The sequence below is a fragment of the Ceratotherium simum genome, chromosome 1 (assembly GCF_057802395.1).
Source record: "Ceratotherium simum simum isolate JZ-2026a chromosome 1, ASM5780239v1, whole genome shotgun sequence".
NCBI lineage: Eukaryota > Metazoa > Chordata > Mammalia > Perissodactyla > Rhinocerotidae > Ceratotherium > Ceratotherium simum.
In genome coordinates, this window is record NC_141900.1 from 70,239,878 (window position 1) to 70,255,789 (window position 15,912).

General features: G+C 35.9%; 1 protein-coding gene across 2 annotated transcripts in view; it reads right to left on the reverse strand.

Annotated features, from left to right (window-relative positions):
• Positions 1 to 15,912, reverse strand: part of IMMP2L (inner mitochondrial membrane peptidase subunit 2) — an 848,864-nt gene that overhangs the window by 237,581 nt on the left and 595,371 nt on the right. For both annotated transcript variants that reach the window (XM_087429666.1, XM_004418815.3), the window contains exon 4: positions 14,892 to 14,957. In XM_087429666.1, coding sequence (XP_087285792.1) covers positions 14,892 to 14,957 — 66 coding nt within the window. The remainder of the gene's footprint in view (positions 1 to 14,891; positions 14,958 to 15,912) is intronic.

Consider the following 15,912-nt stretch of genomic DNA (forward strand, 5'->3'; position numbering starts at 1 on the left):
ATAAATAGAATCATTTCACAGAGTGATATTCAGGATTGAAGTTTTATAAATATTGCACAGAGCTTTCTGCAGTCATTAAATTTGACAAATACTTACTGAGCACACTCTCAATATGCTAGATGTCATAAGATAGGACTGTGCCAGATGCTGGGCTCCAGAAATGAGCTGCTGCCCTTGACTTCTGGGAGCTCACAGATAGAGAGACACAAGTACAACTGGCTCTAATACAATTTGATGCATTTTATACCTGTAGGACCAATAAAATACTATGGAAACAAAGAAGAGGATGATCATTTCTTTCAGGGTAAGGATACAGGATTTTGTTAAATGGGTGCGGGATGGAGAAGGGTCTGCCATGCACAGGATAAAATATGAGCATATACAGAAAAGCATGAAAGTATTTTTTTAATCTGAGAAACTATAGCTCTAACACTCAGTGAGTGTGTATGCGTGTGCACGAATATAAATGGGAGATGGAGGGGGAACAAGATGAAAGTGAAAAACTGCCTACTGTGAGCGGTAAAAGTTATGAAAGAGTAAACATAGTATACGATAGGAGCCATGGATCTAATCACAACCACAGAAGATTTTAAAAAGAGATGACTGGGGGCTGGCCCCATGGCATAGTGGTTAAAGTTCAGCCTGCTCCACTTCAACAGCCAGGGATTCACAGGTTCGGATCCCAGGCACGGACCTACACCACTTGTCAGCCATGCTGTTGCGGCAACCCACATACAAAACAGAGGAGGATTGGCACAGATGTTAGCTCAAGGCTAATCTTCCTCAAGCAAAAAAAAAAAAAAAAGGGGGGGGGAAGATTGGCAACAGAACTTAGCGCAGGGCAAATCTTTCTCAGCAAAAAACCAAAAAAGAGATGGCTGAACTAAATCTTCAGTTTACACACACACACACAAGCATGCACATACACACGCATTTACATATGCGTGCATATTTATGTATATATCTATACACATAATACACATGTCTGTGTGAAAGACAGAGACAGATATTCCCTTCTCAAGGTAAAATCTAACAACATTAAAGGGTACACAGTGAAAAATCTCCCTCACACTCCTACTCTGAAACCCTCCACTTCCCTTTTCAAAAGGCAAAAGTTACACATTTGCTAGTATCTACTTACCAGGAGATTGTGAAGAAAGTGGGAGTGAACTTCTAGAAAAATGATTGGGGTTGAAGTGGCGGTCAGAATCTGATATCTGATAGTTTACTCGCATACAAGCATATACGTGTATTTGTGTGTGTGTGTACAGACGGATCTATCCTTTTCTTCTTCATTGTTCCAGAGTGTTTTATTTCACGAATGTACCATAATGTCCTTAACTGTACTGATGTACATTTAGAAGGTTTCAACAATGCTGCAATTAACTCCCTTGTACATTCTTCTTTGCATTCATGTGCAAGTCTATCTACCAGACAAATTCCTAGAAATAGAATTGCTAAGTAAGAGTTAGTCAAGCAAAAACAAAACAAAAGGAACAAGACCAAAGGAAGGGGGCTTCCTGCAAAGGCAATGTATGTGAAAGGGTTCGAAACTGCAAATGATCAGTGTGGCTAGAACATACTCTAGAGAACGCAGCTGGAGAGGACACTCGGGAGCCAGATCATGGGGGGCTGTACATGCCGTGCTCCTGAGTGTGGGAGGCATAATGAGATGAGCATTTTAAAAATATCATCTTTGTGCTTTGTGGAAGTGTGGAGGATGGATTGGCAAGAGTAACAAAGGGAAATCAGTTAGGATACAGACACAGTAACCCAGGGAGGAAATAACGAAGGCCTGGTAACCTGTCTTCCTGGGCACCACGAGGGAAAATCCTTCCTTCCTTGCCTCTTGCACTGTCTGCTTTTGGGAAACCTCCCAGGCCAATGTCTGAGACACCTCATGGTAAAGCAGCAGTTGTAGGGAATGATCCAGCAGTGGGATCCACCCCTCTACCCTGGAATACAGAAACAGCCTTCCTGGTGCAAATCCTTCTACAAAAATTTATGTACTGACTGCTTCCCTCTTTTCTACAGAATAAATAACTATCATAGAATTTAAGTGCTGGAAGACATGTTGGAAATCACTTAGTCCAAGGGTCCTCAAATTTATTGTGAGACGCTTTTCCGTTTTCCTGAAAGCACGAGATCATAGGGAGGGCAGAGATTACAAAGAAAGTAGGAATGACCTCTTAAAGAAATAACTGGGGTGGATGCAGTGGTCAGGATCTGACACTTTCATTAAAGTACCCAAAGGGAACGGGAGGACAAGACACCACTGTGTATGTTTTCCCACCAAAAATTCCCAATCCAAATCTCAACACCAGAAGTTTAAGCTTAGGCAGGGTGGCAGTGGCAGCCAACTTGAAGAAGACTTGGAGATTAGTGATCTAAAATGTTACTACCTGTCTTGTGGGAACATAGCATCATTTTATACCTGATTGGACCAAAGCCTAAACAGGTTAAACCACTCAGCTCAAATTCAAACAATTAACTGATGAGAGACCTGATACTAGAACATTTTCTCAAATTTCGGCATGCATCAGAATCACCTGCGGGGCTTATTAAACCATAGATTGTTGGGCCCCAGCCCAGGAGTTTCTGATTCAGTCTGGTAGGAGTGGGAACTGAGAATTTGCATTTCTAACAACTTCCTGGGTGATGTGGATGCTGCAGTCTGGAGATCACACTTTGAGAAATATTCTACTTGAACAATGCCCCATTTCTATAGTAGCTATGTTGCCTGTAGAATAGAATGTACATAGAGACATGTATGGTCTTCTACAATAAAGTATTTCTAGATTTTTATAACTTTCAAATATTGAGAAAAACATGTTACAAACTTTATAGTGAATCCTATTTCTCTATATTAGTAAAACTTTTAGATTAGCATCAATTCACAATAGATAAATGTATAAAAGTTATGTCAAAAAATTCAGTTTCTAAAGTTCTACATCGTGGACCTTTAACCATCAAAAATAAGATTAAATGACTTAAAAAGAACTTGTTTCCTTACATAATCTATGACAATGAACTAAACTAAAAGGCAAATCACAAATTGAAAATATGTTTGATCTAAATATGACAAGGAGTTAACATACATAATATACTCAAATTAAGAAGAAACATTTAATATCACTTAAAAATGGGCAATTCTGTAATAGACAGTTCTTAGAAAAGAAAATAAAAGGTTAATAAATGTATAAAATATTTATTCTTGTTAGCAATAAAAATAATATAAATGAAAACAACAATAAGAAACATTTTTTCACCTTTCATATTAGCAAAGACTCAAATGACCTTAATACTCATTGCTGGATCAATACACAGCAAAATTTTCATACATTGCTGGAAATGTGAAAAGTGAAACTTTCATACAAGTTTCCTTATCATATTCTCCCTGATTTCCTCCACTTTACTGCTAAGGATGTTGCAAGTTTTAATTAAAAAAAAAAAGCAATATTTTTTGAAAGTCATGTGAGAATACTAGAACTCAGGAACATTATAAGTTAGGAGTCATTTCAATTTCCATCATGCAGTAAGCATTCTCTTGATTTTAATGATAGTTGTATTAGATTCAGAATTTGGGCTTGATTTACATAATCCCCCAAAGACGGCCCCAGAAACCCATTAAAGGTCACCTTACTTTCCCATACATATACCAAATTCTAATCCGTTCATCCGTTTCCTCTTCTATTATCATATTGCATGCTTTTGTAAAGCTTACTTCTTATTATACTTTCATCTCAAATAGAAAATCTTTCAGTTTGGCTTTCCATCCTACTAAACTCCATTCCAATATGTATTACTTGCTCCTCTTCATGTTATAGTAAGAGATTAAATAGTCATTTATTTTTTGATGTATGTAAAATTGAATCCAGACTCCAGAAATGTTCCTCGGAAGTATCAACACATCTAGAGGTGCAGCAGTGTGTGACGCAGTGTTTATCACTGCCTGCTCCAGGCTGCATATTAAAAACAGGTATCACATCATGGTCAGGGAGTAGGATTTATTGGTGTAATAAGCAAAGTAGAAAATCTCCTTGGTTCCCAGGTGTCCAGTTGCAGGAGCCCAAAGTTAATGACTTGCTACTCATCATATCCCACATATGCAGCTTTCATCACACAATTTACTCTTCTGAGAGAAAACATCAACAACTGTCAGCCCTCTAATAATGAAAAAAATTTAATTATTTTCACTCAGTCACTACTACAAGGATGAACAATTTCCAAATCGTATTAGTTCTGCTAGTGTGAACCATTTAGATTCTCATGCAGGATCACTTTGCAGAAAAAAAAAACTAGGGAGATGATATTTTTAATGAATAATTTACAATTAATATTTCTGTCAAAAAACATTTTCCAATTTTATAAAACTGCAAACATAGACTTTGGTTTCAAAATCAACATTTTAAATACGGGAATAATTACTGCCTGTGCCTAGCTAAGATGCTATTATATACATAGGTATCCCTCATAATAAGTTAGATAACATTTGAATATTTTCCGTAACACAATGAAACTAATTGAGGAAGTAAAATAACTTAAAAAAAAAAATAGATCCCCTAGGTTATTAGCTCCTTCTTCTCTGTACTATTGGTTTGGCCCAGCACAGGCAGATTGGGCTAAAATAACAGCCAAAAGATCATTGACGTTCTAATGTTGGGCTTATAAGAGGAGCTATAAATAGCATGGGGTAATATTCTGATATAGAATTTTCCCAACCGCAGGCCTATTCCTTTTGTACTAAAAAGAAAGGGCAATTAAATTTATTCTATTCTTTTATAAGCACTGTGGCTGCTCCCCAGTGAAGATGCACTGCAGGGTTCTTATAGTATAAAAGCTCTTCCCCATCCAGCTCAAGACAAATGTCTTCATTGTCCAGGTGTACCCATGTGGTTTCTAGCAATTCAGCAAAGATCTCACTTAGAGTAGCAGCTCAATATTTTCTCTCCCACTGCCCTCTGCCTCAACCTATAGATAAAAAAGAACCCATGGCTTATAGGCGAATTATTCTCTTCTATATAAATTATTGGCCAGGACTAGAAATCAGTTTTGTATTTTCTACTGATTTCCAAGTTAAGGGAAGGAAAGTAGATAATACAGATCAAGGATTAGCAAACTATAGCCTGTGGGCCAAATCTAGTCCGACACCTGTTTTTATAAATCAAGTTTTATTAGAACATTCATTTTGTGTATCTTTTAGAGTTGCTTTCTTACTACAATATCAGAGTTGAGTATTTTTGACAGAGACAGTATGGCCTGCGAAGCCAAAACTATTCACTCTCTAGCCTTCTACAGGAAAAGTATACTGATCCCTGCTACAGATATAATAAGGAACTAATATCAGAAGGAATCGCACATGGAATATCTTGCCAACAGGTAACAGTGTACGGGAGGAAGCAGGTAGAGATCCTAAAGAGACTGTAGGCAGCATTTGAGAACTTGCATGAAAAGTTTTAAAAGTGTTTTTCTTCCAACTTTAGTATTCACAAAATGTGGAGCCATATCTTAACCTACCAGGACAATCAAATTATTTCAACAATGACCAAAAAAATTGATAATCCAAAGTGGGCAAGGCATTCTGCTAAGCTCTTGGTTGGCTCTGTGCTACCCAAATTATATCCATTATTTCACACCAAAAGTTAGTTAATAACACATTAAATTTTGATAGTGTGTTAAAGTTTACAAAGGATTGGTGCATACATTATTTTATCTTATTTGGCTTTCAAAATAACCCTGAAGATCTAGAGATCAAAAAAATCAAAACTCAGAGAAGTCAATAACTTTCCCAAGGTCACACAGCTTGTAAGAAACAGAGCTGAGCCTGAATGTCCTGTCATCTTACTCCAACTATAGCACATCTTCTACTATATCACGCTACCCTTCATTGTCCTTAGATATCTAAAAAAACCTTTTATACAATAAAATTTGACAAAATTTAAGAGCATCCACAACTAATTAAATCAACATCTTAAACACATCCGTTCCCTGCATGAAATTCTTCCTCCAAACATTTTACAAGAGAAACAGTGGTCAATTTTAAGTTCAAACAAGGTTAACTGAAATTGCACAAAATAGAAGAGCTATCTGTTCCTTAATTATTAGGTGATTATTCAGGCTGAAATATTCTTGAATCTTTCTGGCATGCTTCTTAAGCTTAGTTAAAAAGGTATTTTAAGACAATCTTTTTAGCTTCCTACTGAGATAATTATACTTATATGTCTTTTCAAAATATTTGACAGACTTACATTACTGTGAGCAGAGAAAAAAATAAAAATCAATATTTAGTTCAAAGGAGAGTACAAAAGTTAGCATTTCTCTATGTTTTTACTTGGAGTTCACAACTTTAGAAAGTTGTACTACTAAGAAATAGAATTAAGGCAGCAGCAAAGAAGGCTAATACACTAATAGACCAGCCAGCTCCAGATGTGATTTGTGTTTCCTGCTAGGAAATATCAGACTCCAAAAGAGCACTTCACATAATCTCTTTGCAGGGAGGAGGTGAGGCTCATGTCAGAACTGAGGAGCAAAGTCCCAAAGCCAGCCCACGAAGAGGTAAAAAGAGCTTAGTGAAAAGCATCCAAGTTAGGAACTGACTGCTCTCTTTCATAGAGAAGCAAGGAGATGTGGACAGGGGTGGAGCCAGATCAGAGCAAACTCCTAGGCTCCCTGTTGAAGCCAATGGGTTTCCTACCTGAAGTACCTCTGTTATTTCAGTCCGTAGACTACCTAGAGACGACATGATGGCTCTAATTCTAACTTTTAGACATGGTGAGTTTAATATTTAATATTAATATGAAATTAATATTAAATAATGTCCTCATTATTTAATATTGATTTTCAGGTTCTTGCCTTTAATTTCCTATACATGGTTTTGTCTAGGTCACACATCCTTGCTACCCAATAATATGCCCATGGTATCTTTGTGTATGTTACTCCTAGGATTATTACTTATTATTTAGTACTTATTAAATAAGCAATTCTGGAATTGCCATGTTTTCAAATACTTACCTAGTACAGGTATACGGGTATACTAGTGTAACATAGGTATACCTGTATAACATACACATTGCGAAACATAAATCCTTAGAGCTATATCTCGAGTATATTTTTTTCTTTATGGAATATTCAGGGAAAACACTGCCACAAGATAAATATTTTTTTAATCCTTTCAATCTCCTACTAGGAGACATAGATTAGAAAGATACACACCAGATACACCTCTGGGAGTGTGACTGGAGGTAAGAGAAAAGGAGACCTTTCCTTTTTACTTCATATGCTCCAGTATTGTTTGAATTTTCCATACTAGGCCTATATTACATTTGTAATTAGGGAAGAGGCTGTAGATCTTCTCATCTCAAACTTCAACTCAAAAGTTGTCTCCAACACAGCCCCACTCCTCAGGTTGACCAGATGCTCCTCTTCCTAAGCTCCAGGGCCTTGGGCACATCCCCATAGTGGCAATTCTCTTGCGGCACTGTATTTCTTTGGTGCTTTTGTCATCTCTCCACTAGACTATAAGCTTCCAAAGGCAAGAACTATCTATGACTTTTAATATTTATAACCCCAGTATCCAGCATTATAATAAATAAATACTCGAGGTACTCAATAAATAACGATTAAATCTTGATGACTACTACTACTAATACCTGATATTTACTGAAAATAGACTTATATATGCCAGGCTCTGTGATAATCAAATTATATCCACTATTTCATGTAATTCTCAAGAAAACTCTATGGAGTATATTCTGTTATAATTTCCATTTTACAGATGAGGAAAATTAAGTTTAGAGAATTAAGTAACTTGGCAAAGTAACACACCAAGTGACAAAGTTGGGATCCGAATCCAGGCCATCTGAATTCACAGTTGTGCTCATGACCTCTACACTATACTGAATTAATAAATAGATGGCTATGCCTGAATGAATAAATATGGAAGATTTTCGTATCTAAAGAAGAATCCTATCCAAGAGACAGGTGGATTAAGGTAGAAAATTAAACCAGAGAAACCACTGATGCGGGTGGGGAGAGTACAACAATAATAGGTGTTGCCATTATTGGAAAAGGCAATTCAATCTAAATGGTCTAATACTTCCAGCAACTGTGGCATCTCCTACATTAAAGTGTACATGCTGTGTTAGGTGTAGTGCCTCTGGAAACCTCCCTATATTGCCAAATTTATTACAGAAATAATTTGGACTTAAACACATCAAGATTAACATTTCTACATATAAATTTAAGGTGACTATCTCTCTGATGTTAGAAAGAAATATCTATTGCTAAGGCATATAGTTTTTATTACCAATTCCATTTTTATTCACTGATACAGCAGTAGTGTGATAAATAATCATCTACAACTACATAAAAGAAAGAAATATTTCCAAAAAGGCATGTGTTACCTACCAATCTATAATTCTTTTTTTTTTTTTTTTTTTAAGATTTTATTTATTTTATTTTTTCCCCCCAAAGCCCCAGTAGATAGTTGTATGTCATAGCTGCACATCCTTCTAGTTGCTGTATGTGGGACTCGGCCTCAGGATGGACGGAGAAGTGGTGCCTCGATGCGCACCTGGGATCCGAACCCGGGCCACCAGCATTGCAGCGCGCGCACTTAACCACCAAGCCACAGGGCCGGCCCCAATCTATAATTCTTTAGTAAAGAAGAATTATCATTCTTTAGCAAGAAGAAGGTAAGAATGTCCAGAATACATTAATAATTTTTCAGGTTGACATCAGAGGAAAACAGATGATTTTTCACAAATGCTTCTTATTTAGTGGTAACTGAACTGTTGGACAGACCCTGGGACACCTAATTTCACTGCTCAAGCACTTACCTGTTAAATAATAGCATTGATCAGACCCTAAGTATTAAACAAGGATGTGCCATGCCATTTTGATTCGGAAAAATTCATGGTTCAAATTAAACCAGGCAAAAGACCCTTGGAGATATCTGAAAACCTTCTGTTCTAGCTATGAACAGCTAGGACCCAGGGCATAAATAGCCTCCTGTCCTCAAAAGCAACCACCTACCCAGGTCCCATTTGAGAACTGTAAAATAAAACCATTAGCTTCTATGCTGTCAAACATTTTATTCACCAATCTTTATCAGGGTCCTAGAGACAAGTTTCATTTTCATTCTGTCCTTCTTTTTAGGACAGAACGCATTTCTAATTCCTAATCTACTGAAAACTCCGTAAATCAATGCATGGTCTTCAAAGAGAGCCATATAGACACATTAGGCTTCTATTATTCAGAGCTACTGCACCAACCATAAAAAAAAAAAAAGAAATTATTAAACAAGCATCATTTTTAGTTTTACTGGAGAAAACTTAGTTTAGTTCTGTTTTTCTTCCTATAAAGCTTCATTATTTGCTGGAACATAATATGATTCAACCATCTGTGATAGGCTAATATTGATTTCCATATCTTCAATAGCACATTTAAAATCAACAAGTTTTAAAATGTTTAATTTCTAGTGATTCAATGGATTTTTTTTTGCTAATATCAGAAAGTTATTATTAATAAATTAGATGTTTTGACATTTCACAACATAGTCTCTAGACTTGAAGAGAAATTAGCATTTAAATATTTTGCAGTGACAGAAGTCTCAGGATTCTCTACCTCAGACAACTCTGCAATATCAATACTTGTTAGAGAAAGTCTGGCACCATATTTTCTAGCACGAAAATGACTGTGCTGTGAGCAGAACATGCTTCTCCACAACACCATTGATCCTGCCTCACCTAATTCCTCCCTCAGGCCAGGAAATGATTCTGTTTTCTATGAACACTTCTTGGAATTCTCCTGAACAACGAGGGCCACAAACTAAACAAAATCAAATTATGTGAAGTGAATTATAAAGTAGATTACATCTCACTGGTAGGATGACCATTTGGTGCAGTTTGTCTTGGCTGTCTAGTTTATGTTGATTGTTCCAATGTAATGATTAATACCATCCCCTTTCACTCTCAAAAGTGGCCTAGTTTAGCTGACAAGTTATACGGTTACCCTTTTCACTGGGGACTAAAAAGACCCTATTCATTTACTCCTTTGAGGTTGCTCACTACATGGAACCCAGATTCCAAATGTTCGTAAAGTGTATTTCACCAAGTAAGAGGAGAAATGATGCTCGGCTTCATTTCTGACTGGGCCGAGAAGATCTGTGAAACAGAACTACAGATGTCCCAATGAAAAGTGTTGATGCCTTGGAAATTTCCATTGTGGTTGATTCGTATTCACTTTTCATTTTTATGATTTTCAAAACAGTGCTTCTGTGTGAGTCATAACAAATTAATAAGAAAAAGCAAATAACTATAAAAAATATTTTGGCGGAACTAATGGGTCTGTCTAAATATTACTTTCATTAGCTTTTTTTACTGTTCATGTCATAGATAAGCATACCCATTTGGGTTAACACTGTGAAAATAGTTACATTCCTCGCTATCCAGATAATCGAGCAATTGCCTCGTGATTTTAATCAATGCTGACATCAAGATAGAAAGTTCAGACTCTCAAAAGTCTCCTGTTTTACAATCTTAGGACTATCTGGCTGAATTCTCTGAACAAATACTTCAACTCTACTTTTCATCTTGTCAATATAATCATAATGACTGTGATTACAACTAATGTGACTACTTTTATGAGTCACTTTGAAAATAACAGACAAAGTAGTCATCATTCATGTCATAAACAAGGACACTTTACTTTTAGAAGAAGCTAGATATGATTTTCTCAAGAGAAGAAAACTTTGACCAGTTACTTGGGTCAGACTGCCTCTCTTTAGTCTATTCTCCACAGAGCAGAGAGAGCGATCCTTTAAAAATGCCAATCAGGTCATACCACTCCATGGCTCAAAACCCTCCATTGGCTTGCCACCCCACTAAAATAAAATACAAAGTCCTTACTATGACCCACAAGGCTCTGCAAAACTCTCAGACCTAATCTCCTAACTCAATTTTCCTCCTTCAGTAAGGTTCAACATGGTGGCCTCCTGCAATTCCTTAAACTCACTTAATACATATCCATCTCAGCTTTGCATTTGTTATTCCTTTGGTCCAAACTGCCCTTCCCCCAGATACTAGTATGGCTCTCTTCCTCCATCACCAGGAGTCTGCTCAAATATCTTCCCATTAGAGAGGTTTACAGTGAACATTCTACCTAAAATAGCAGTCCCAAACCCCCACGGTCACTCAACACATCCTTTCCTACTTTATTTTTCTTCATAGCACTTCTAGTTCATGACATTGCATTATGTATTATATATCTGTTAATTATCTGCTTCTAACCACTAGAATGTAAGCTCCACGAGGGCAGGAATTTTATCTCTTGTTCAATTATGTCTCTCTCTTGTCTAGACTAATGCTCATTAAATGAATGTTTCTAAGGCCTACAGTGTCAATGAACTGATTAAATTAAATATAACTTGATGATCCAAAGCTAAGTTCAAAATTTGTATTGAAATGTTTTGACTTCTGAATCTGAAGTCCACAACTGCCCCATTGCACATGATCTTTAAATCAATTTCCTCTGAAAAGGGTATTTCATGCAGTGTTAGTAAGAGTGTGAATATACACAAACCTCTTGGGAGAGAAATTTGGCTGTATATGTTAAAACTAAAAATAACAACAACAACATACATTCACCCAATATTTCCACTTCTAGCTATCTATTCTACAAGAATAAACACACAAGCATACAATGGTATTGTGCAAGGATAGATAGCAACCCATTGTTTTTAATACAGTCATGTGCTGCATAACAATGTGTTTTGGTCAATGACAGTGATTCCCATAGACGGTGGTCCCATAAGATTAGCACCACATAGCCTAGGTGTGTAGTAGGCTATACCATTTAGGCTTGTGTAAGTACACTCTATGATGTTCGCACAATGCCGAAATCACCTAACGACACGTTTCTCAGAACATAGCCCTGTGGTTAACCCACGCATGACTGTATGTTCACAGAGTCGTGCAACTATCACCACAATCTATTTTGGAACGTTTCATACCACCTAAAAAAAACTACTATACCCATTGTACCCATTAACAGTTTCTCCCATCTTCACTCCTCTATGCCCCTGGGAACCACTAATCTATTTTCTATCTCTATGAATTTGCCTAATTCTGGACATTTCATATAGATATAATGATACAATAAGTAGTCTTTTGTGACTGGCTTCTTTCATTTAACATAAGGTTTTCCAGGTTTGATGATTCATTCTTTGAATGGGATTTGCATCATATGCACATAAACTGTTTTCCAAATATTAAAAGCATATTTTGTATATTCATGGATTGATATCAAACGATTTTCCAAATTTATTGCTCTTCCCAGTTTCCTACTGAAATCAGAAGGCAAGACAGGCTCTTGAAAATAAAAAACAAAGTCATCAGGTTCTAAAAATTTAAAATGCATATCCTATAGGAAATGAAAACTAAGCTTTCATACTAATACATTTACACTTAACTAAAATCACATTATTATACATACACACATTCATTCTCTCCAAAATCCTCAGTCTATTTAAAGAATCTAAAGCAAAGAACCTGTTATAACTCAAAATATAAACAATTCAATGCAAAACAAGCAAATGCATCGAACAAACAGACACTTTACCCAAGAAGATATATGAATGGCAAGTAAGCACATGGAAAGGTGCTCAATATCATTAGCCTTCAGGAAAATGCAAATCAAAACCACAATGAGATTCTACTTCACACCTATTAGGATGGCTATAATCAAAAATATTCATAATGCCAAGTGTTGGCAAAGATATAAAGAAACTGGAACCCTTGTACATTGCTGGTGGAACATAAAATAGTATAGTTTGGTAGTTTCTTAAAAAGTTAAATGTATACTTACCATAACACCTAGCATCCCTACATATATACCTAAAGAAATGAAAGTGTATTTCCAACTAAAGACACAAATGTCCATAGCACTTATATAAATGTCCATATCTTTACTCATAATATCCCCAAACTGAAAACAATCCTAATGTGCATTAACTTGTGAACAGAGAAACAAAATGTGGTAGGTCTGTACAGTGGAATATACTCAACAATGAAAAGGAACAAACTACAGATACACGCACAACATGAGGAACCAAAAAACACATGCTAAGTGAAAGAAACCAGATACAAAAGACTACACATTGTATAATACCATCTAAAGAAAATTTCTAGAAAAGGCTAAACTATAGAGACAGAAAGCAGATCCATGGTGGCCTGAGACTGAAAAGTGGGACTGGTGGGAGCCAGAGTTAAGTGCAAATGCAAGGAGGGAAATTTAAAGGTAAAAGAAGTGTTCAAAACCTAGACTGTGGTAAGGGTTGCACAACTGTATACATTTATACTAAAACTCATTGAACTATATATTTAAAACAGGTGAATTGTACATTGCATAAATTATACTTCAATAAAGCTTTTAAAAGAAAAAAGATCAAACATTCATGAATATAAACAGTACAAACCATACTTCAATAGCTCTATTGATACCAGGCAAGTGACTAATGAGCAGGTAATCCTGACATGAAAATTTTTGCCAGGCATTCCTACATCAGCAAGTTTTCAAATTGTTTGGTCTGAAGATTTCTTTACACTCTTAAAAATAATTGAGGATCTCAAAGCACTTTTATCTATGTGGATACTGTCAATATTAACCATATTAAAAATTAAAATGAAGAATTTAAAAAAATATTGATTGAATCTAAAAATAACATTAATAGAGCAATATGTTAACAAAAGAACTTATTTTTAATTAAAATTATAGTTATTTTCCAAAACAAAAGAAAAAATAGTGAGAAGAGTGGCAATTGTTATATTTTTGCCAATCTTGTCAATGTCTGGCTTCATAGAAGACAGCCAGATTCCCATATCTGCTCCTGCACTCAGTCTGTTGCAGTATCACACATCATGTTGCCTCTGGAAAACTCCACTGCACACTCACGAGAGAATGAGAGTGAAAACGGCAAATAACATCTTAGTACCATTATGAAAATAGTTTTGATCTCAGAGACCCCCACAAAAAGTCTTGGGAACTCCCAGCAATCTTCGGGCCATCCTTTGAGAACCCCTAGCCTAGATTCTGCTCTAAAAGCAACTGAGATTCATTTTAATGAGATTGCTTACTCTACTGTCATTAATACAGATACTTTAGGACCAAGCTTTTTAGGAAAACAGGATCAGAAAACTTTCTGAATATAGTTTTCAAAGCATTTTGACTCCCACGTTGTATAGACCTGGCTATAACTGATTTAAAGTAAGCAATCAAAATGAAATATATCATACTACATCAATACTTACTTGTTGAATCTCAAATATTGTTCTAGATTTATCAGCAAATAGAATAAATAAGACATTACTACATATTGTTAAAACACCTGATTGTTAATGTTATTTTCTAAAGTCACTATTTTTGTCACTGATTCAGAAGCTTCTGTTTCACAACCTTTCCTGTTTTCCCCTTCTCTATTATTATAAAATCTCCCTCTTAGTTTCTGTATTTGCTTCTAAAATAATAAAATGTTCTTGAATTTTTCTAAAATGAACACTGACATCATAATCTAAAACAATCATGCCAATTTTAATATCTGGAAAACAATGATCTAATGGTCATTTTAGAAAATGTGGTTAATTTCAGTTTAATTAATATTTATTTCTCCTGTGCCTCCCAGTTAAAGGCTAATAATATGATCAGTAAGTTTATGTATGCCTTACATCCTGAAATGGTTGATGATACACACTAAGGATGTACCAGTTCATTTGGAATGTCTCTAAAGCTTTGGTCCTCTTTGAATTGAGATGTACTTCCCATGTAATGTGATTTAAAACTCAACAAAATCTAGATATTTATAACTTGAACTCAAAAACAACAGTTTAAATACTTACTTTACAATATCTCCTTCAAGAGCAATCACTCTCTTAATGATCTTCTGTCCCGGGTTTTTAGGGGACCTGGAATAAGATAAGGTTATACCGTCAGTTACGTCTCTGTTATTTTAAGCAAATGAAAAGAAATTCTACAACAAAATAGGCTATATTAAAGTCATTACAAAATCCTTTGCACTCATCACATGACATCCATCCTACTTAGGTCCCATGTGACACGGAGCTACTATTGAAATCATTCCCATTTTAAACCTCTGAGGGAGAAGAAGCTATACTGAAACTTTACAAAAATAAAAATACAGAGGGATAAAGAATTTTATTATTAAAAGTACTTGCAGAAAAGAGGATTCACACATAAGAAAATGATTAGACATGTCCTTAAAACAATAACATACTTGTTTCTTTATTTCATTTAAAATAAACAGAGGAGTTTGATTTAAATCCTCAAGAAAACACTGAAGATGACAGCTATTTTTTGAAAAAATAAAGAATTAGGAAGTTCTTTTAAACTACGTTTAGGTTTAGCTATTTAAAGATTACGTAATTCAGAGCGCTAAAACAAGACTATTGACAGTTGAAATGGATACGTTCTGGTATACTTAAAGCAGACATCATTTGTTTCAAGCTATGATGAATAGCTTATGGTAAATGTTTACTTAAAGTAATACTATTTACTCTAAATAACTACTCCTCCTCTCCCTCTCTTCCTTCTTTCTTCCCTCTTACCTCCTCCCCGCTCATTCTGTCTCTGGAATCTCTCACTCTGGGGGATGTCATGTCTGTCCTCAGCAGCCCTACTGAGAAACTCATTTGGCAAGGAACTAAGGTCTGCCAATCTCCATGCAGATGAGCTTAGAAGGAAATCCTTCAGCCCCACTCAAGTCTTCAGAGACTGCAGCTCTGGCCAACAGCTTCACTGCAACCTCATGACAGACTCTGGGCTAGACCACCCACTGAAGCTGCTTCTGGCTTCCTGATCCTTAGAAATCTGTGAGATAATAAATGTTTGCTGTTTTAAGCT